Source organism: Columba livia, chromosome 22, assembly GCF_036013475.1.
Source record: "Columba livia isolate bColLiv1 breed racing homer chromosome 22, bColLiv1.pat.W.v2, whole genome shotgun sequence".
Taxonomy (NCBI): Eukaryota; Metazoa; Chordata; class Aves; order Columbiformes; family Columbidae; genus Columba; species Columba livia.
The window spans coordinates 2478961-2501303 of NC_088623.1; the positions used below are offsets into that span (position 1 = coordinate 2478961).

A 22343-nucleotide genomic window follows, 5' to 3' on the forward strand; every position below is an offset into this window, starting at 1 on the left:
TCTTAAGGAAATGAGCACTCAGATTTCTCTCCTATTTCAATTTGTGTGAGCGTGGTTGAAAAATAGAAGAAAGGAAAATAACATTGATGCAATAATTTCACTTGAAGTTCTTGATTTGAAGAAAACTTGAATTTTTCAACCTTCTCGGTGATGTTTAGATGCTGTTTTCTCTGCTGACTCACAGGATGACTCAGAGGTTACGAGCAAGTGAATCAACACGGTTTATCATCCAGACTTATCTGGGCCATGTTACTGTAGTATATTGGCATTCTATTTATTCACACTTTGCTGACAAGACCACGGCACATTGAGCAAACTCAAGCATGGAAACACTACACTCACTGTAGATGACAAAGGCATCGTGGCAGGTTGCCCAAGTCCAAAGTTAAAGGGTTTCCCTTGATGATCAGACTCGGGAGCTGGAAGTTATTTACCTAGCACAAAGGCTTTGCTTGCAGATGCACAACAGGGAGGGAGAATCTGCTCCCATGGAGTCATTTCACCTACAAGGATGGGCACAGGGTGTCTCAGCCCCTCAGTTTTGGGGTGAGAGAGCTAAAATGAGTCTGTCATCAGCAACAAAAGGAAATTCCCAGGGGTGCGATTCCTCCACCTTGGCATGAAAACTAAGAGAACATGGAGTGGGCTGCGCTGGCTGCTCCTGCAGGCAGCTGGGAGGGTTGAACATTAAAATTTTAGTGATAATTTAAATATCAAATACATTTTTGCCTGAAACTCCTGGAAAATATTTCAGGTTTTAGTCAAAATACAGGGTTTTCTTGTTTTCCAGTGAGAAAAGATCTCTTCTCTACAGGAAGCAGGCACTTTTTATAAATTGGTTTTGACCCACATTTCCAGCCCACTGCACCATTGATACGTTGCCTTACTTATCTCCCAGGTGACATATAGGTCTAAATAATGAGAGTATCATTTCTTCCTTAAAGGATCAGATCTTCCTCATGCCACTGTTACTCAAAACCCCCGAGAGACACCACACAGTCATCATTCAGCTGGGTTTATCAACAGGAGAAACCCAAAAGCATCAGGTCTACCTGTTCACCCAGATTCCCCAGTTTAGGAAATCACAGCATCAGAGACCTGCCAGGTGGGGTGGAGGAGACCCTTGGCGACACCTTTCCCCACCCCAACAGCTGATATGTCGGTGCGGGAAGACAGAAGATGCCTCTGACAGCTGGGGCAAATCCTGGAGGCTTTTGGAGATTAAGACCATCCCCTAAACAGGGCTACAGGATTAGACAGGACGTGATGAGACCTTCCCACTTGCACATCATAAAGCAAAGCAGAGATGCCAAAGGCCCAGAATAAATGAAGGGCCCACATAATCTGGGTGGGAAGGGCTCCTTGAAGCCATAATGTCTTCTGCTCTTGTCCCTGTCCCTGTGAACTTTTCTGGAAACCCTGGTGGGCTCTTTGCAGCCCAAGAGGACTGTGAAAGCAGCAGGGTGGATGTCACATGCTGTTACCTGGGCCACCACTGGTTCTGGGCATGGCATCATGAGGTCTTTGGCACAAGCGATGTGCTTCACTGGGGCAGAGGACAGAGCCAGACAACAAGGAATGTCAAGGAGCAGTCAACCATAGCCTGTGTCAGCATGGGGAAGGGGACAAACAAGACTGACAGGGTCCCCATTTCCATCCCCAGTGGGATATATTCAAAGCCACCCAACAGGAGAGAGCAGGAACCATCCCCACCTCTCTACCGTCACATAAACTTCTGTGCACATTGCATGGACGGCGAGTCTACTGGAGACACCACAAATGGCCAGAAAAATGCCCAACCCCCCTGAATTTAAGCAGCAAAAAGGTTCTAAACCCCTTTTTTGGGGAAGGACATCACTGCCGATTACAGATGCAGCTGGAGATGGCTCCTGAAACCTCCAGAAAACCAGGGAGGCAGTATGGAAAATACACAGTGGCGACCACCAATGCCAGCAGGGTTGCGGCTTGGGGCAGCCACATCTCGTCTCCCCGTGGCATGTCCAGCCTCCGTGTCACCGGGATATTCGCAGCGCGCTGAGTCAAGCGTCCGGGGCAGGCGGCAGGTGGGCTGAGACGCAGACAAGCTTTCCACTTTGTGTGTCACACACAAGCGGACACTTACTTCATCCCAAAGCAATGACCACAGGCTTGAGCTCACGGGGCCAAGCTGGAACATGGGCTCAACCCCTCTCCCAAAGCCCCCCTGGGTTAGTTCTTGTTGTGGTGTCACCCTGGAACAGGAGTTTTAAACAAGTATTGCTTTAAAATCACAGAATGACAGATTGGTTGGGGTTGCAGGAGCTCTGTAGATCCCCAGCCCAGCCCTGCTCACGCAGGGTCACAGAGCAGATCACACAGGTGGGTCCAGGGGGTTTGAATGTCTCAGAGCAGGAGACTCCACACCTGCTCTGGGCAGCCTGGGCCAGGCTCTGGCACCTCCCAGCAAACAAGTTTCTGCTCATGTTCAGATGGAGCCTCCTGTGTTTCAGTCTGTGCCCATTGCCCCTCACCCTGGCGCTGGGCACCACTGAACAGAGTCTGGTCCATCCTCTGACACCCACCCTGAGATATTGATCCCATTGATCAGACCCCTCTCAGCTTCTCTTCTCCAGCTCAACAGCCCCAGCTCTCTCAGCCTTTCCTCATCACAAAGATGCTCCAGACCCCTGAGCGTCTTTGTGTCTCTCTGCTGGACCGGTGGGGTAGCAGGTCATGCAAGGATGTCCCCGAGGCGTGTCTGAGGGGTTTGCTGAGGGCTGCCCTTCCCTGGATGCTCTGAAGAAACTGGGATCTGGTCCCTTAAGGAGCAGCATGACCTGGACCTGCCCCATGTCCCTCTCTAACCCCGGCACCTTGGTTTGGGAGCATCTGTGCTGTGCCCTCTCCCTGGAGTTTGCTGGATCAGAGGGAGGGTTTGGCCATCCCCAAATCCCAGTGACTCCCTCCAGGCTCCAGTAAACCGGGAAGACAAACCAGTTTGGTGTTGTCCGACCCAGCTGCACCCTTCCCTGCTGCCACCAGGGAGCATCATGGGGACATTTAATCACGCTGTCCTCATCCACCTGAAACCCTCCAGACATCGTGCCAGGCTTTGGGAAAATGCTGTTCCCTTTATGCACGGTCCTTAGTGTCCCCGGTGTCCCCACAGCCAGCTTTGACCCAGCCCTGCTTAGGACACAGGGTGCTGTGATCAGGGCACGTCCCCGCAGGGTGCTGCTCCCTGTCCTGTCCTATCCCTGCTGTCCTCATCCAGCACAGTGTGACAGCCCTGGGCCTTTCCTGGAGGAAGCGTCAACCCAAAGCATATCCAGAGCAGATGGGCCAGGACGTGGGCTTCAGAGACCAAGGGAGTTTTGTTCTGTTGGCCCAATAACCTGCAAGGAAACAACCATGGAAGAGGATGCTCTATCCTCCTCCTTGTCAGTGTGCATGGACACTCTTGTGGTTTTGACCAAGGGCCAGGTCTGAGGCTTTTGCCACAAGCACATGCGATTGTTCCCATCTCCCATGGGTTAGGAGGTGGCAAAGATCCCAAGGGATCTGGGGACAAGAGGGAGAGATATGGGGTCCTGTGCCTCCCAAGCGCTGGTCCTTAGAGAGGAGACAGATTTCTTCAGCAAACAGTGGGACAGACAGAGGGACCATCCCCACCACCAGCTGGAAGTGCCCTGGGATCTCACTGGGTGACAGTGGCCAGAGGCATCATTCCTGCCCAGCACCTGTAAAGCCCTTGAGGATCCCATGGGTGGTAAAACACTGCGGGAATGCGAAGGGACGTGCTGGGCTCTCACCCAGCCCTGGGTGTCACTGAAAGTGAGAAGCTGATTTAATTTCACCACCTGCAAAGCCCTTGGGGAGGTGGACACGGCCAGGAGGGCACCAGGGCTGGTTATTTTCTGTCCCTGGCAGTGTGACTTGCAAAGCAAAGTGTCGGGGCTCTTCATGAATTCACATCCTCCTGCAAGCCAGGACCCGACCCACATCCCACCCCACTACCTGTATGAGAAAAAGCACCCTCGTGGTCCCTTTTTAACCATGGTCACACTCATGGGGTGCAGAAGAAGCTGATGTCCTTTTGCATGGCAACCAGGAGGGACGCGAGGGACACGGAGGGAGCAGCCAGCGATGGGTTATCTGATCCCGGCAGCTCCGGTGTAAACTTAGCATGGCCTTTCGGAAAGTACTTGCTGTGGCAAAACACGCAGTAAATCACTGTTCTGAATGCCAACAATATTTTGAGATTAGCAAATCTTACAGAGCTCCTTGGGTTAAAGCTCAGTTTGGGGTCATGGTTTGCAGCCCTGACAGAGTAACTGAGGGGGGTCTCAACCCCCAGGTGCCCCCCAGCCTGCAGGGATTGCACCCAGCTGCAAATCTTAATGTTCTATGGAGGAGATGGGGAGAGGTCTGGGGTTGGCACAGGGTGTGGGGCTGCAGGACCCCCGTGCTCACAAGAGTGCCCACCTGAGGAGCAGGACCAGCCCTTGGCCTCAAGTTGTGCCAGGGCGGTTGAGGTTGGATCTGGGGAACAATTTCTTCCCCAAAGGGCTGTGGGGCATTGGAACAGGCTGCCCAGGGCAGTGCTGGAGTCACCATCCCTGGAGGGTTGGACAGACGGACATGAGGTTCTCAGGACATGGGGCAGTGCCAGAGGTGAGGGAATGGTTAGACTCCATGATCTTGAGAGTCTCTTCCAACCGAAACGATTCTGTGATTCTATGATTCCCCTGCCCTTCCCTTCCCTTCCCAGACCACTCAGCCCAGCTTGGAAAACTCCCAATTTCCTCCGTTTTAAAAATCAAGTAACAGAAGAAGCTCCCCACTGGCTGTCCTGGACCTTTCCAGCATCTCCCCAGGGTGAGCCACTGTGACCCCCAGCACCATCACCCTGTCCTCCCCATCCCCAGTGTCCCCAGTGTCCTCAGCACTGGCAGCACCCTTTGGGGTGAGGATTCCCAGGACTTCACGAAAGCCACCCAGGAGGTTGGACCTCGGTGCCACCACCTGCCTCCAGACACACCACGAGTTTTCCAGGTTCATCCTGCACCAGGGTGGGACAAGGAGGAGGGAGAAGCCTTTTGAATTGAGCAGGATAAGGGGCAGCAAGTACATGGGAGCCAAAACCAGGTGCCTCCTGATGGAAAATAAGCTGTAGGCTTCCCATGCTGCAGGGGATTAACCCCTGAAGCACGTCTCAATGCCAACATGGCCCAGAGGTGGCATTTTAACCCAGGACGAGTTGCTGGCTCTGTATGGGAGGGATGGGGGGAAATCTTGTGCTACACCTGAGGCTCTGCAGCTCGACCCTTTCCATCTATGGATGCCCATTTGCAAACAGCAACACCAGCCAGGCCGGGAGCCTGTAAACTGAGACGCCTTTGCACCTCCTGACCGTCCAACGGCCTTGGAAAGGAGCAGTTTCCCTGCACTATATTTGCCGAGGGGCTGCAGCCCTGCACCCGTCCTCCCTGCCCACCCAGCGCTGCCCAAGCCCCTCTGCCAAAAACCACCTTCGAGAAACCCTAAAGGTGGGTTGGAATGTTTGGGATTAAAACCATTAGGTTCAAGGAGAAGTGGCCAGATTAATTTTGCTCTCTAGTCCCTGGGAGCTTGGCAGCCCCCTCTGCAACCACCACACACAAAGCTTTTTTCCTGCAAAAATGTGCGACCTCTGGGGTCTATGACTTGGAGCTGGGGTGTCTGCACCCCAGCATTGGAGCAGGGAGGGCTTTGGGGGACTTCTTGCTAAGAAGTCATGATTTTGGTGTCCCTTGAGGGTTGGGCTCGATGATCTTGAGGGTCTCTTCCAACCAGAACTATTCTATAATTCTGTGTTACATGGGTCCCTGTTTTGGGGAGCTGAGAGTGATTATGAAGCACTGAACAGGGCAGTGAGTGAAGCGCCAGGGGCAGGAATGGTGCAAACACAAGTGTGCTGAACATGCACGTCCTCAGCCCAAGCACGAACCTCCCCGGAGCCGGATAACCAGAGAGAACAGCCTCTCAGGAGGAAGGTGTGTTCTCTCACCAGGTTTCCCAGAAATGTTTATTTGCTCTAATGCTGCCATCCAGTGGGAGAAATTCCCTGGCATGGGAAAGGCTGGAAAGAGGGGCTTGGGGACCCCAGCCCTGGGGTTGGGGGTACCCACCAGCACCTTGGGCTCCCCTCGGGGACCCCCTGCCAGGGGTGCTGCAGGAAACCAGCGTCTTCATCTCCAAACCCCAACCCCAGCCTGGCTGTGATGGGCAACACAAAACCACTCAGGTTGCTCCAGCATCTAACGCCCTTTTGAAACACAGCACCCAGCGAGAGGACGGGGAAGGGGTGAAGGTGCACTGGGAGGGGGTAAGAGGCAGCAAGCTGAGCCTTCCTCGGCAGGAGGAGGATGACGAGCTGCGCTGCGAGCAGGGTCCCCGCAGCAAGGACACCCCGGTCCCATGGGACGCTCACCACGGTGTCCCCTGGCTGTGGGATATTTGCAGTCTGAGCACATCATGCCTGCAGAAAGCCAAATTCCAGCGTATATTCATCAGCACTGGAGCTGCAAGGAGGGGAAAAAACTCCCCGGGCTCGGTTCAGGGACACGAAACGATTTTGGCAGCGGTGACACAGAGGCACAACAGCAAGTACTGCATCCGCGGTGGCCGGTAGGTCCCACAATGCGCCCGTTTGTTGCCCCGGTGGGCGGCTGGCTTCCCGCAGAAAGGAGCTTTCAGAGGGAATAGTCAAAAGTTCGACCTCTTTCAGCAGCGCAAGGTTTGCCGGACTGTGCGAGGGGCACAAAAGGACAGTGTTTCCTGGGGAGCAGGGAGGTTTTGTGGCTGGGAACACGGCTCTTTTCTTCCCCGCACAGAAGGCGCTTGAGCGGAGGCAAAGTGTGATGGAGGCAGGATTGTAGCCTTAAAGGAAGAAAGCAGAAAAGATTTGTGTATATGGGGAAAAAAAATCAAAGAATGTGGGGATTTCTCCCGGCTGAGGGCAGCAGATGTTTTCTCCAAGCGGCTCTGGTTTCCAGGAAAGCAGGGATTTTCCTCCAAAATTAAGGGGAAAAACCCTTCACTTTTTTACCCGTGCCAAGAGGAAATTTTTCCTGGGAACAAGCCCTGTGTGCAAACAAACACGCTGCCCTCTCCTCCGGGAAGTGCTTTTCCACCCACTCACGATCAGGCAGAAACCATCTCCTGGACCAGCAGTTCCCTGATAACCACGCCGAGCAGCAGCATCGCGGCCGGGTCAGGGGCACACGCAGCCATCGGGGACGTGTTTCCAAAGCATCCACCATCTGCAAAGCCACCGTCGAGCTCCAGCCCACGCTGGAGGAAGGGAAGGGGATGGGATGTGTGGCAAAGTGTGAAAGGAGTATATTTGGTGTGGGAAATCTGGTCTGAGAACTGTGCATAGCTCATCACACCTGAAGGCCACATAACCCAGAGCTGTGCCCAAAGCCCCTTCTGTGCATTTAATTACTGCGTAAGCACTACCTAAAAAACAGCAAAGGAAATATTAGGGATGTAAACAGGCTAAGGATGGGAAAAGGGTTTTTTTTAAAAAGATATCACTGGTTTTAAAGAGACTTTCCTCCTTGGTGGGTCTGGAGCAGTCGAAGCATGAGCAGTGGTCCAGCAAAGCCGAGCAGCTCCGCAGGAGTCCTGGCTCTGTGCCCAGGATGGGGCGGCCGCCGTATCGCAGCGCTAATGAACTGCTCTCCCTTCCCGTAACGAAGACGGATGGCAACCGGCTTCGAGCCCAAGAGTTGGCCAAGACGCCTCTGAGTCACCCTGAGCAGGGAATAAATCTGTGCCTGATGGAGAAACGCCAGCCTGAGGGGAAGCACAACCCGGCCGGCATTCCCAAGTGGAGCCAGGACAAGCTCGCAGCCGATGGCTGTGGAAATGAAAGCAGGGTGACATCGTCAGGGCTGCTCGGCTGACTCCCCACAGCGTTTTAGAGCGGGACACCCCAAAACTTCCGTCCCCTGGAGGGGACAGTTCAGTGTCACCCCGGCCCCACAGTGCCTGTGGCACCAGCAGGAAAAAGGCTTGGAGGAGGTGGGGAAGCCAGAGCAGGGCTGGGGCAGGGATGCTGGAGGTTTGGGACAAACCCACCCCTTGTCCCTGGGGTCCCTGCCCCATTTCCCACCCTGCTCCTGATGCTGGATTGGGGGTGCCAGGCTGCGACCATCCCCAGTGTGTGCAGCTCCCATTCTGCCTAGGGATGCCCCTGTGCACATCCCCCCAATACAGGTCCCCCCGTGCCCAATGCTCCCAGGACCCCCATAACCAGGTCCCTCCTGGAACCACCGTGCCTGGTGTTCCTGGCTCCCCCTACCCTGTGCTCCCAGTATCCCCATTCCCGGTTCTCCTGGCTTCCCCCTGCTCAGCTCCTTGTGCCATCCTCATACTCAGGGGTGCTCCTGGCTCCCCCATTCCCGATGTTGCCAGAACCGCCGTGTCTGAGTGTTCTCGGTGCCCGGTTCTCCCCATATCCCCGTGCTCGGTGCTCCTGGCTCTTCCACAACCAGGTGTAACACCACAACAACACAACCTATGTAACCTCATCTGGGTGTTCCTGCTCCGGTGGGGGGATTGCACTGGATGAGCTTTCCAGGTCCCTTCTAACTCCTGACATTCTGGGATTCTGTGAACCAGGTGCTCCCCGATGCTCACAGGACCCCCATGTCCGCTTGTCCCACCTCCCCCTCTCCTCCCGCGGTATCTAAGTGCCCGGGGGCGGACTCCCGGTGCCCCAGCCTGTGCCAGGTGCGGCCCGGCCCCCCCGCTCCTCCTTTCTTCTCCTCTCCGCCCCGTCCCGTCCCTCCTCCCCCGGGAAAGCGAAAGCGCGGCGGGCGGAAGCCGAGCGCTCCGCTCCGGGGCCGCTCCGCTCCGCGCCGGGGCCACCATGGCCACGTCCATCGGCAACTTCTTCCGACGGAGCCTGCGGCGATCCGGCCGCAGAGGTGAGGGTGGGGAGGGGACAGCGCCGTGCTCCGGGAGGTGCCGCTGTCGGTATCGGTGTCGGTGCCTGAACCGGTGCCGATGGCAGCATCGGGACCGCGGTTGCGGGAGCCGACGCTGCCGGCGGAGCGGGGACTTTCCCGGGCAGCGCAGCGCGGCCACGCCGGGTGGCACCGCCGGGACGGGGACAGGGGGAGCGGCACAGGCGCCGCTCGGTCCCTTCACTCTGGAGAGCCCCGCTCGGACCGTCTGCCTCGGGACTTACCGCATCTCCTGGGGATGCTCCATCCCCCCGCGTCGGTAGTGCCCCCCATCTCGCAGGAGCACACCCCATCCTTGGAGCTGGACCCCGTCCCCTGGGACCCTTCCCTGTCCCAAACAGACAACCCCAGCCGCCAGGTGGGCTTCCCACTCCCCTGGGGATTCCCCCTGCCCCTGTTACCACGTTCCCAAGAGCTTTCCCAGCCCTTGGGCCGCCGAACACAGCGTTGCAGGGCATGCCGGAGCATGGCACCACGGACAAGGTGGCCACACCAGCCCTCAAACCAGCCGGGACACGCCAGGTCCAGCCGGTGACAGCCCGGGCACGGTGTCCCCGAGGAAGGTCAGTTCTGTGGAGCCTTTCAGGATGATGCAGGAATCGGTCCTTTGGGATTTGTGAGCTTTTCTACAGATACAGGATGGATCATCGGGTGTTTCTGGCCTTCCTTAGAGCAGGTTGGGGCAACCTGTGGTGGATTTGCAGGCTCATTGCAATCCCCCCACCACGTCTGTTTTGTGCTCTGGGTGTGATATATGTTTTTCCAAGCTCAGCATAAGAGGTTCGATAAACCAAAAGCCATTTCCTCTCTGCTGGGGCAGGTGGGTGACCACATGGCTGGGGAAGCAGAACACCCCCGCAAACCGTCCGCCAGGCTGGGAGATATTTGGCACACCGCAGCCTGGGAGTTTACCGGGAGGAAAGAAACAGGTTGTGCAGCATTGAAACGTGGGGCTGAGCGCAGCCCTTGGCTGATAACAAAACCCCGCTCTGATCCGGGAAGCTGGTTGTGCAGGAAAATGTCTTTTTCATGCCAGTGGCCCCTGTGCTGCGTGGGCTGTGGTGCATCAGCCTTTGCCCTCTCCGTGCCCTGTGGAAGGAGGGGTGAAAATCCACATTATCAGCAGCTGTTTCCCATCCAGGAGCTGTGTGAGCTCCCCAGGTCCCCCGGCTCATCTCTTCTCGCTGGGGATGCTCTCGCTGCTGGGGGAACTGGGAGATTGTCCCTGAGTCTTCCCCGCTTGGGCTACAGGAGAGTCATTGGCCAAAGGTCTTGTGACAGTGGCTTGTGTCCCCAGGAGACTGCGAATCCTGCTGGTTTGGGGATGCGCTGTGAGCTCTGATGCCAAATTAAACCCGTCTGACACTGCACAATGGTGCATGGCCCCGTACACCCCTAGAGCTTCTTATAGCCCAGAGATGGGGTTTTGTGGTCCCCAAGGGATTTAGGCTCTGCCAGCAAGGGCTTTACAAGCAGACCCGGTGCAGGGGAGCACTGCCAGGGGATGCCACGCTTTGGGCAGGACTTGGCACGGCAGGTTGTGTTTTGGGGAGTGTGTGGGTCCATCAGTGAGGGGCAGATCTGCACCCTGGCATGACCGGCCTCCCCAGAGCAGCAGGTTTTACTCAGCTGTTCGAAAATTCTATAGACACAATGCAAATCCAGCCCTTGCTTGAGAGCGTCTTGTATTCTCTGAAATACAGGATGGGGCTGGATAGGCAGGATTTAACCAGATTCTCACCTTACCCTGGCAATCTGTGACGGGGAAGCAACAGACACCGGTGTCCAGCGAGGATGTGGGACACCAGCTGCCCCCCAGCTCCTTGGAGTTCCCCCAGCAACAACCTCCTGTCCTGGCCCCTTAGTGGGAGGCTGGGATGCTGAAGCCATCACTGGAGCATCCCAAGGAGAAGCAGGAGAAGCAAAGTGCATCTTGTCAACATTTTCTCCCTGGCCTGGAACAATTTGTTTTGCTGTCACCTGGATGATCCCTGCCGAGGACAAACCAGAGGTGCCTGCAGCCGGGTCTCACCCTCGGGGTGCTCCTGTGCCCCCCAGTTGCGCAGGGCTCTCTTTGGGATGAATCTCACCTTGCCAAGAGGAAGGACTTTGCGTGCGGAGGTGGAGCAGCCTCGGGGTCCACGCGGGGGTGGATTTGAGCATCTCCTCACCCTGAGCTGGGAAAGGTGCTTCCAGTCCCCGGGAAGGGACATCCCGTGTCGGGACTGTGAGTGTCACCTCCTCGGACAAGCTTGCTGCTCCTGTCAGCTCCCAGTGAGCTGGAGTGGAGGCTCCAAAGGTGTTTTCAGGCTAAAGGAGGCAGCTACGGAGCTGGGGGATACGCGGAGTGGGGAGGAGGATGGGACAGTGACAGGGTTGGTGTCCTGCCGAGCTGCAGCACAACCGAAAGAGCCTGGGACCAAACGCCAGGATGCGGGGAAAGATTTCAACCAGCCACGCTTTTGTTTTCCTTTCAAGGAGCAGCTCAAGCATTTTGGTTCAACCATAATCTGAGCCAAGACCAAGTTTCAGTGCTGGGAATTGGGGATTTGTGTGGCATGTCTCACCTGGCGGCATTTCCCTCCTCTCCTTCCCAGCCCTCACATCCCACTGCCCCACCACCATCGTCCCACAGCCCTTCCCCATGTCAGCTTGGGCCTTTTTCACTCTTATATCTAGTTTTTCGGGTTATGAAGGCTGATGCTCCCCAGCTGCCCTCCCCAACCAGCCAAACAAGAAACAGGGTGTCACCTCAGGACCTGCTTTGCTATGGGAGCCGCGGTTTAGGGAAAACCCTCATTTGCAATCAGCAGTTCCCAGGACATTTGGCAGTTAGAGGTTGGGATTCATCTTGTTGGAGATGCCCAAACAAGATCCGGGGTGTTTGTTTGCTGCTTTGTTTTATTTCCCCTCCCTAAGGGAAGCAAATTAACTGCTGCAGAAACATTCCCACACCTTCTCGCAGACGGTTTCTGCACGTCCCACATGCCGGTTTCTCTCTGAGCATCCCTCTGCCCTCCCTGGGGTGGGGCAAAGGATGCTGGGGGTGTCTGACAGCACTTGGATTTTCTCCAAAAGACCCCAAAAAGCCGTTTCTCTTTCCTTCCTGTGTCCTGTGCCCACGTGTCCCTGTCAGGGACCAAAACACCCTGTGTACCAAGTCCGTGTGTAGCTCTAAATCTGTGCTGCTACCAGGGCTATTCCAGGCCTCGCCTTTCACCCTGATCTGTTGTTTTTGGGGTGTGTTTTTGGCTACAGAAGGAAAAGAGGAGGCCTCCGCTGCAGAAAACAACCCCTCGCGGGTCCTGCCGGGGAAGCCAGGAGAGCGGAGCTCCATCTTCTATTCTGCCGGACAGTTTTTCTTCGAGTACCTGGTGGTGGTGTCACTGAAGATGTCAGACGGGTGTTACAAACCCAAGATAACCTACCAGTTCCCAAAGGTATTTAGTCCCCTGTTTTCGGGAAGATGAGTTTTCTGAATTTAGAGGAAAAGATGTTGCTCCTTCCCGTCACTAGAGCTGGGGCAGGAGAACAGACAAATCCCCTGTGCCCTGGAGTCGCAGACCCAAACCCCAGGTCTTTGCCTGCAGTGGGTTGGGGTTGTTGGGACCATCTGTCCCTCCCTGTGATCAGAGTCCAGGACCGCAAACCCCAGGAGGAAAATCCTGGGGTGCTCCTTGGTCTCCTGTCCCAAAAGGGGAGACCACGGTGGTGAAATCCCACCTTGGAGAGGTGGCACAGGAGGAAACCCCCTGTTTGCAGAGGGACCCAGGGGTGCCTCTGCTTTGCCCCACCATCCATGGGGTAAAAGAGTCAAAAACGGGATTTTTGAGAGATGCTTGTCCAGGGATGTGAAGGCACCTTCTGCTTTGGTCTGAGCCAGGGGTTGCTTTGGGACATGGCCCTTCCCACCCCACCCTTGGGGCTATGGGCACCCCATCACCCTGACTCTTGGCATCACTTCGTTCCAGCGTGAGAACTTGCTGAAGGGCCAGAAAGAGGAGGAGGAACGTCTCTTACAAGCCATCCCCCTCTTCTGCTTCCCCGATGGCAACAACTGGGCCCCAGTCACCGAGTTCCCCAGGTACCTGCCCCATCCACAGTCTCAGTTTCCCACTTCCAAGGGCTGCGGGCTGGAGGAGCCGTCCCTTCCCCACATATTGTCTCTCTTTTTTTGCAGCGAAACCTTTTCTTTCGTCTTGACCGACGTGGACGGCAGCAGGAAGATCGGCTACTGCAGGCGGCTGCTGGTGAGCATCCCACCGCTCTGGGGACATGCCTTAGAAAGCCACTTGCCATCAGATGCTGGATGGAGGAAAACAGCATTTGTCGTGGACCTGAAATGCAACCAGGAGTTGTGACGGTTGGGAGGTGCCTCCCCACCAACATCCTGCAGCTTCCCTGGCTCCTTTCCCTTGGCCATAGTGGTCAGAATGGCTGCAAATCCCTCTCGCCATCAGGATGGGGATGCACATGTGCCAAACCGGGTGCCAGGGAGCCGGGTGCCCTCAGCCCCATCCCCAAAAATGGCTTCTTATCAGTGGTTGCTTTTCTCATCCCATGGATTTGGCCAGCTCGGGGGCTGCGAGGTGCAATGGAGATCGCACTTTGCTGCTGATATATGCACAGCCTGCTGAAATAGGGACATAAAGCCACAGGGACATAAAGCCACGGGGACATACATCATGGCATGGTGACTTGCCGGATCCCACCCAACCTGGCAAACCCACCCACTTCTGCATCCAGGGCTGCGCTCTGGGTGGTGGAACTGGATGTCTGGAGGGCTGAAGGCACAGAGAGCAAAGGGATAGTCCAGTTGGAAACGGAAAAGAAGCCTGGGCGCTCATCCCGACGGTCCCTGCTGAGTAGAGGGCAGAACAAGCCCCAGGGATGGAGGGCAGGATGTCTCAGAGGACACGTGTCTGGCGTGGAGGAAAGTCTGGGAACATGGCAGAGAACTTGCACCTAAATGATGAACAGCTTTGGTGTCTGAATTGCCTTCCCTGGGCACCCTCTGCTTTTACAGCATCAGCTGCACCTTTGGCCTCAGCCCCAGCTCTGAAAATCCCCCCATGAGCAACTGGGTGTTTGGGTGGGGGGTGAGTGGGGCTGGGGGGTCTCTGGGGAGAGATGCTCAAACCCTTTCCCCATCCTTTTCCAGCCATCCGGCCGTGGTGCCCGCCTTCCCGAGGTCTTCTGCATCATCAGCTGCCTGGGCTGCTTTGGGCTCTTCTCCAAGGTAGGGACGTGGTGGCTCCATTTGGTGTGGTGGTGGCCCAGGCAGCCACCCCAGTGCCTGCCGGGCTTTCACAGCTTGTGTTTCCCCTCCCCAGATCCTGGACGAGGTGGAGAAGAGGCGCCAGATCTCCATGGCGGTGATTTACCCCTTCATGCAGGGCCTGCGGGAATCGCCCTTCCCAGCTCCAGGGAAAACCGTCACCATTAAAAGCTTCATCCCCGAGTCAGGCACAGAGGTTGGTGGGGGTCTCGGGCGCTCAGTGGCACCTCCTGGACTGCTCTGATGTGGGGAGCTCGGGATATCTCTGGGAGCATCTTCCACTCCTGCAGCAACCATGGGTGCTGGGTCGGGCTGCCGGGGGCCTCGTGCCCTGGGGAGCTGGTGAGGGGCTGGAGCACAAGTGTGATGGGAGCAGCTGAGGGATCTGGGGGGTTCAGCTGGAGAACAGGAGCTGAGGGGAGACCTTCTGATCTCTGAACTGCCTGAAAGGAGCTTGGAGCCAGGGGGGTCGGGCTCTGGTCCCCAGGAACAAGCGCTGAGAGCAGAGGAAATGGCCTCAAGTTGTGCCAGGGGAGGTTGAGGTTGGATGTGGGGAACAATTTCTTCCGCAAAGGGCTGTGGGGCATTGGAACAGGCTGCCCAGGGCAGTGCTGGAGTCACCATCCCTGGAGGGTTGGACAGACGGACATGAGGTTCTCAGGACATGGGGCAGGGACAGGGGTGGGTTGATGGTTGGACTCAATGATCTTGAGGGTCTTTTCCAACCAAAGTGATTCTATGAACAGGAGTGGCACCACCTTCCTGGTCCAGGAGGGGGGCAGCCAGCAGTGAGGATGAGGATGGAGCCACAAGTGATGCTGCCCCATCTTTGCATCCTTGCAAATCAGCATCTTTGCAGCTTCACCAGCCAGAGCTGCCAGCACAAAACCTCCCCAGACTCCAGTTCTTAACATGTTGGTTCTCACACAGCTTTTACATCAGAGCGACACATTGTGCGGGGGGCCGGGGAGCATTCGCACCTCTGGGTGCAGCATGTGGGGTTTAGATTGGACATTAGGAAATGTTGGGGTGCTGTGGGGCCGTTGTGGGGTGTCACGGGCTGCAGCTTCCCCTCGGCAGCATGGTTCAGCATCACAGCGCAGGCGTGGGCCAGCCCAACCCTCACCTGTGGAACGCAGATCTGATCCGGCATGGTGCCCGCGGGCTCATCCTGCCCACACACAGCCCAGGCTTGCACAGGCAGAGCCTTTCCTTTTGATTTTGCTTTCTCTTGTGGCAAAGCTGGGGTGGAAAAAGGGGGAGAATCTGCTCCGGCGCTGGGCAAAATAACCTCGGTGCTGAGCAAGCCAGGGATGTGTCCTGCCGGGATGGGTCTGAGAGCAATATCGCTGCTCTTTAGTGCAATTTAGCAGCTGGCTATCGAATTTCAAGTGATTTCTTCATCCCTGGAGGCTTGTGCAAGGGCTGCGCAGGTTGCTCAATGCTCTGGCCACAGGCCAGGCTGCAGCGGGGGTGACGGGGAGGGAGGACGGATGGGGATGTTCTTCGAAAGAGCTGAGCTTTGGGGCTCTGGGCAGGGCCTGGAGCGAGTCGAGACCCGTGAGAAAACAGGCAAAGGGGTATAAAGAAATTCTGGTGCTGCATGAGCTGGGGATAGTGCAGGATTTGTGCTGGAAATGGGCTGCAGAGCCCGGCCGAGCCCTGTGCTCCTCGCTGGGAAGATGCTGCTTTGCTGGTAAGGCGGCCTGGCCCATGGAGGAGGGGGATTCCCCCCAAAATCTGGGGAGAGGGGCCAGGACTGTGTCCTGAGCTGCACGGGCCTGTTAACCCTTCAGCGGCCACCGGCTGCCCCAGCCTAGCAGGGGCATTGACCCCATTTGGGAGACTTTTCTGGGGCAAAGCCAACAGAATAGACAGACCACCTGCAAATATCCACTAGATAATTCACTTTTGGGCCATCCTAGCTGGGAATATGTGAGCTGACCCTGCCAGAGAGGCTTTTGAGGAAGCTTTTGTGGTTTTTATAACAGAAGTCATGCCCCCATCCCTCCTCCCTTTCCTGGAAGCTGCTGCTCATGGACAAGCTGTCAGATACCCCGATGGGGACGTCCCTGCTTGTCTCCTACCAGAGGCTTGTGAGCACTGGAAAAAAGAGGCATTTTAGTTAAAAATCCAGTGCCCCAATAAATAAAAGCCCTGGCACACATCGCTGCTGCCTCCCCCTGCACCCTGAGCGCCGCACGGCTCAAATCTCCAGGCAGGACAAGATGAGGTTTGTCCCTTGCGGAGGGATGTGATGCAGATGCCACAAACTCTGGGTCATTAGTTGCTCCCAAATCACCATCTCGGGGGGCCAGGGTGGTGCATGGGGAGCTTCGCACCTCCTAAGCCGGGGTTTGGTGGCTTGTCCTTGCAGCTCATCGAGCTCACGCGGCCGGTGGATGCTCATCTGGAGCACGTGGAGTTCCAGGCTCTGCTCCAGCGACTCAGCCCCCACCTCATCCTGCACATTTTCGCCTCTGCTGTGTTGGAGCGACGGCTCATTTTCCTGGCAGAGGAGCTGAGGTGAGTCCTGATCTGTTTATTTAAAAATAAAACTGAGACAAATAAAAAAACTCAACCTTGAAAGAGCTTCCAGGACAGAGCTGAGCCAGGGTTGGATGTTTCCTCCAAGCTGTGAAATTCCCTTTCACAGAATCCCAGGCTGGTTGGGTTGCAGGAGCTCTGTAGATCCCCAGCCCAGCCCTGCTCACGCAGGGTCACAGAGCAGATCACACAGGTGGGTCCAGGGGGTTTGAATGTCTCAGAGCAAGAGACTCCACACCCGCTCTGGGCAGCCTGGGCCAGGCTCTGGCACCTCCCAGCAAACAAGTTTCTCCTCGTGTTCAGATGGAGCCTCCTGTGTTTCAGTCTGTGCCCGTTGCCCCTCACCCTGGCATTGGGCACCACTGAACAGAGTCTGGTCCATCCTCTGACACCCACCCTGAGATATTAATCCCATTGATCAGACCCCTCTCAGCTTCTCTTCTCCAGCTGAACAGCCCCAGCTCTCTCAGCCTTTCCTCATCACAAAGATGCTCCAGACACCTCAGCATCTCTGTGTCCCTCCACTGGACTCTCTCCAGTAATTCCTTGTCCTTCTTGAACTGAGGAGCCCAGAACTGGACCCAGTGCTGCAGACGGGGCCTCACCAGGGCAGAGCAGAGCGGAAGGAACAACCTCCCTGACCTGCTGATCACACTTTTCCTCATGCACCCCAAGAAACATTGGGTTCTTGGCCATGAGGACACATTGCTGGCTCATGGTTGCCCTGTTGTCTACGGGGACTCCCAGGTCCTTCTCTGCAAAGCTGCTTTGCAGCAGGTCCACCCCTCCCCTGTACTGGTTCATGCCACCTCGTGTGATGCCACCACGATGGCTCCTTGTCCCGCAGTGTCCTGTCGCAGTGCATCCACGCCGTGGCCGCTCTCCTCTACCCCTTCACCTGGGCTCACACCTACATCCCCGTGGTCCCCGAGTGCCTGCTCGCCACCGTCTGCTGCCCCACGCCCTTCATGGTCGGCATCCAGATGCGGCACTTGGAGCAGGTCCTGGACCAGCCAATGGAGGAGGTATTTCAACTGGGTGGGGGGAAACATCTGGATGGAGCCATCGATTAGTCCGTGACCCTGGGTTTGGTTGACTCTGGGGTGAAAGGCTCTGCTTGCGCCCTTTTGTCATCCAGGAATATGGAGACTAGGGCTTCTTGCATGTCCTGTTGGCACCTGGGGTGACACCTCCATGTCTCCTGGGTGCTGCTGGCCACCCCAGCACCCACAGCCGTGACCCTGGGGGCCAGGCTGGCTGGTGGCATCGTCCTAGCCTTGCAGGAGCAAAGAAAGACTGCGTGCAGACAAGCCACCGAGCCTGCGGCAAACACGGTCCCTGGGGGATGGCCCAGTTCCCTGTCCAGGTCCCTCCAGCTCAGAGGGACCGCTCCTGCTCCTGCTGCCCCGGTGGGCTGCGCACACAGATGGATGATGATAAAAGGAGTGGGAGGAAGCCTGGCTGCTGTGCTAGGGTTAACCTGCTTCTGCTCCACTCTCTTGCAGGCTCTGATAGTCGACCTCTGCGAAGGGAAGATCCTCCGGGCGGTAGGTGCCCTGTGCGGGGTGGGGGTGGGTTTGCCTGGCCTGGGTCACACCGGGACGGACCCCGTTCCACCTTTGGTCACCATGACCTGTCAGGAAGAGACATCTTGGTGTCACCCATGCAGGGATAATGTCCCACAAAGCTCAGACCAGCACTGGTGTGGCCAGCAGGCCCAGGGCAGTGACCATCCCTGTGCTGGGCACTGGGGAGGCCAAACCTCAGATCCTGGGGGCAGTTTAGATTGGATCTTGGGAACAGTTTCTTCCCCAAAGGGCTGTGGGGCATTGGAACAGGCTGCCCAGGGCAGTGCTGGAGTCACCATCCCTGGAGGGGCTTAAAATACACATAGATGAGGTTCTCAGGACATGGGGCAGTGCCAGGGGTGGGGGAATGGTTGGACTCGATGATCTTGAGGGTCTTTTCCAACCAAAATGATTGTGTGGTTCTGTGAAAGGGATGTCTCAATCCACGACATCTCTCTTTTCATGAGTGGTAGCAGCAGGGTCCACGTGTTGAGCATCCCACTCCTAGCATCACCCTGCAATGATAATTAATTAACTAGCTCTGCAGGAAGCCCCATTGATGAGCTGCACTAACAGCTGCTCGTAGCCACCTGAGCTGGGTTCCCACCTCGGCCGGGTGCTTCACAGCCCCTTTGCCTTGCAGGTCGGTGATGAGGAGGAGATCTTGCCCATCAAGCTGCAGAATGAGATGCTGACATCTCTGAACAGGCACAACAACAATAACAACATACACAGTAAGGGTGTCTCTTTATATATGGTAAAACAGATGCAAGATGGCCAGAGTCCTGAGCAAAACTACTTCTTAAAGACACTTGGCCTGGGATGTTTCTGCCTTGGTTTGCAATAAAATGCAATGACAGGAGAAAAATCCCTTGGCCTTTCCCCTGTCCTGCAAAACATGAGAGCAGGAACAATTAATTCTGCTGAAACAGCTGGGTCTTGCCACTATTTGGCCCATAAAGATGCCACGACCCTGGAAAGCGAACACAGCCAGTGCTCCCTCAGCAAAATTAGTCTGATCTTGGTTTACTGGCAAGGGGAGCTTTTCAGCAAATATTTTCTTGGGATGCAAACAGAGATTGAGAACCAGTGGGGTTAAAAAACACCCGTCCCTTCTATGCTCAGAGGTCCCATCCCCACCTCACGCTCCGTGTCCTCTTCCAGCGTCTGAGCAGGTGAACACGCTCGTCTCCGAAGCCTTCGTGCAGTTCTTCGTCCGGATGGTCGGCCACTACGCCTCGCACATCAAGTGGAGCAAAAACGGCTCGGGCACCTTCCAGGAGCGAGCCTTCTGCAAAGCCATCGCCTCCAAGACCAACCGCAAGTTTGTGAAGAAGTTCGTGAAGACAAACATGTTTTCCTTATTTATTGAGGAAGCGGAAAAGAGCAGGATCCCACAGGAAGGTAAACGGCCCCATTTTTCCTCCAGGAGAGCTCCCTTGACCAGGAAGAACTCAGCTCAAGGCTGAGGATGCTCTAGACAGCGAGTAGCACCCGTTTGCTCAACAGCTGCATTTCTCTGTCCATGTCAGACAATCACAAAAACCTCCAGGCTCATTTATATCTTTTGCTTGACATCAAGAGCTCAGTGTTTCGACAAACATGCCAGTAGCAATGCAAATATTTGGCTGGGATGCAGGCAGCAGCTGGGAGCTGCTGCAAACCCTGACTCATCTCTGCCACTGGACCCATGGCAGCCGGGCTGGTTCTTCCCCCTCTCTGGGGATTTACTGGGCAGAGCTGAGCCCCCTCCCAGCCCGCGATGAAGACAAATAGGGGTGACAGAACTTGAGGAAGCCACCCAAAAAACCTCCAGTGGCCAGTGATGCCCTGGCTCAGGATTTGCCCCATGGCAGCGAGTGGCAGATGGTGCTGTTGGTGGGTCCCTCCCCAGCCCCAGGGACTCCAGCACCGGCACTACCACAGTTGCTGCTTTCTCTGCCCTTTTAGGTCAGACTTTATATGGACCAGGGTGTGCCCGGGGTTGGGAGAGAGGGATGGCACAATCCCAGCTTTCTTGTTACATTCCCAATCCACATCACCTTCTTGGCTGTTCACATTCCTGGGGTCTCCCGCTTTCTTGGTGGTTGGAGAGGAAACACAAAAACTGGACAGGAGCAAACACATGCATTAAAAACTTAGGCTAACATTAGTAAAGCCCATTTTGGGTAGGTGAGCGGGATGGTGGAACTGCAACAACCCCGATTTCACCTGGGTGCATAACCCAGTATGGTTTGGCCCCTGGGTGCATTTCACTAACGATCTTTTCTCATCCACAGCGTATTTCCAGCAGAAAATAACACAGTACCACGAGCAGAAGAAGCACCGAAGGGACTCCTGAAGCCCGGCCTGGGGACAGAGGAGCGGGGCTGGCACCCAGCAGATCCCCACCAGCGCCAAGGGCAGAACATGCTGGATCCTGCCGATTTCTTCCCACCTGTGACTCACAAGACATGTGGGCAGCACCGAACACCAGTTTCTACCCTTTCTTTTTTCCCTCAGGGCATCGTTGCGCTGGAAAACGCGTTGGCAGGGAGGGAGTGAGCGGGCTGTGATTTCTTTTCCCATTTTGCCGGTGACGGGGACAAACCACAGCACGCAGCGCTGGGCCCCGCATGGAGTTTTTGGCCCCATCGGGACTTCACGCAGTGAGGAAGGGAACGCGGGAAACCGGCTGCAGGACAACAGAGGTTGTAGAGTCATTGTTAGAGATAAAAAAAGAGGATGAGTAGGAAATAGAGTTATTTCTAATTAAAACAAGCGTAGGTTTTGCAGATGAGTGACATCCTATTGAATAAGTTTCCGAGGTTTCTATTCTTAGCTGTTTCACTGCGTTTTCTATCAAGATTGTTCAATACCAGTAGGAGCAGTTGTGGTGGATTTCAGCGGTTTCCTCTCCAGCGCTGGCTTCGGTGGTACCACCTACAGCTCTTTGAAGAAACAAAAAGACTCTTTTCTTTCCGACAGGTTATTTATTTGTGCTGTAAGCAAACTGTGAAGGCCCCCGGGCTGTGTTTTGTAGGGGAGGGAAACGGCCGATCGAGAGCTTTGGGTCGGGAGGAAGTTATTTGTTAAATCCAGTAGTAAAACATGTCGACATACTCCATGTTTCTGGTTTTGATGGCAACGCCTTTTGAAAACCTTGCAGTTTGTTGAAGCGCCGACTCTGACATGTGATGCCTGCAGCAGATTGAAAGCTAAATTACGGTTCTCCTCCTTTCCTAATGCACTCATCTGGGGAATAAATATCACAGGAGGGGAAGCTGGTGCTGGCTGCAGATCTGCATGTGCGCGCCTGTAGATGTTATCAAAAAATAGAGTTTAATCCAACTTTTATTGAACACAGTGAGAGATTTTACAGGAACACTGAAAAACCAGCAGGCTGAGCGCCAGGTGCCTTTGCTTTGAGAGCTGTTGAACATCGAACTAAAGCCAGGTTCCAGTATAAGTTAGGGAATGACCTATTAGAGAGCAGTGTAGGGGAAAGGGACCTGGGGGTCCTGGGGACAGCAGGGTGACCATGAGCCAGCACTGGGCCCTTGTGGCCAGGAAGCCAATGGTACCTGGGGTGGGTTAGAAGGGGGTGGTCAGTAGGTCAGAGAGGTTCTCCTGCCCCTCTGCTCTGCCCTGGGGAGACCACACCTGGAATATTGTGTCCAGTTGTGGCCCCTCAGTTCCAGCAGGACAGGGAACTGCTGGAGAGAGTCCAGCGCAGCCACCAAGATGCTGGAGGGAGTGGAGCATCTCCCGTGTGAGGAAAGGCTGAGGGAGCTGGGGCTCTGGAGCTGGACAAGAGGACACTGAGGGGGGACTCATTCATGGGGATCAATATGGAAAGGGGGAGTGTCAGGAGGATGGAGCCAGGCTCTTCTCGGTGACAACCAGTGACAGGACAAGGGGCAATGGGTGCAAACTGGAACACAGGAGGTTCCACTTAAATCTGAGAAGAAACTT

At 55.7% G+C, this 22343-nt stretch overlaps 1 protein-coding gene across 1 annotated transcript; it reads left to right on the forward strand.

The window, feature by feature from the left end:
* Positions 1 to 8799: 8799 nt before the first annotated feature.
* On the forward strand, positions 8800 to 21491 carry DENND2D (DENN domain containing 2D). Its single transcript, XM_065038347.1, has 12 exons — positions 8800 to 8957; positions 12255 to 12436; positions 12968 to 13080; positions 13177 to 13246; positions 14158 to 14235; positions 14330 to 14470; positions 16652 to 16800; positions 17669 to 17846; positions 18327 to 18368; positions 19033 to 19123; positions 19554 to 19793; positions 20669 to 21491. Exons 1-12 carry the CDS (start codon positions 8900 to 8902, stop codon positions 20728 to 20730), a joined length of 1404 nt encoding a protein of 467 aa, XP_064894419.1. The 5' UTR covers positions 8800 to 8899; the 3' UTR covers positions 20731 to 21491.
* The last annotated feature ends 852 nt before the right edge of the window (positions 21492 to 22343 follow it).

Excerpts from the sequence above, each read along its gene's own strand:
- DENND2D (XM_065038347.1), top strand. The coding sequence starts at position 8,900 with ATGGCCACGTCCATCGGCAACTTCTTCCGACGGAGCCTGCGGCGATCC. Across the intron at positions 13,247-14,157 it reads GCTACTGCAGGCGGCTGCTG|CCATCCGGCCGTGGTGCCCG; the intron begins GTGAGCATCCCA and ends ATCCTTTTCCAG. Across the intron at positions 14,236-14,329 it reads GCTTTGGGCTCTTCTCCAAG|ATCCTGGACGAGGTGGAGAA; the intron begins GTAGGGACGTGG and ends TCCCCTCCCCAG.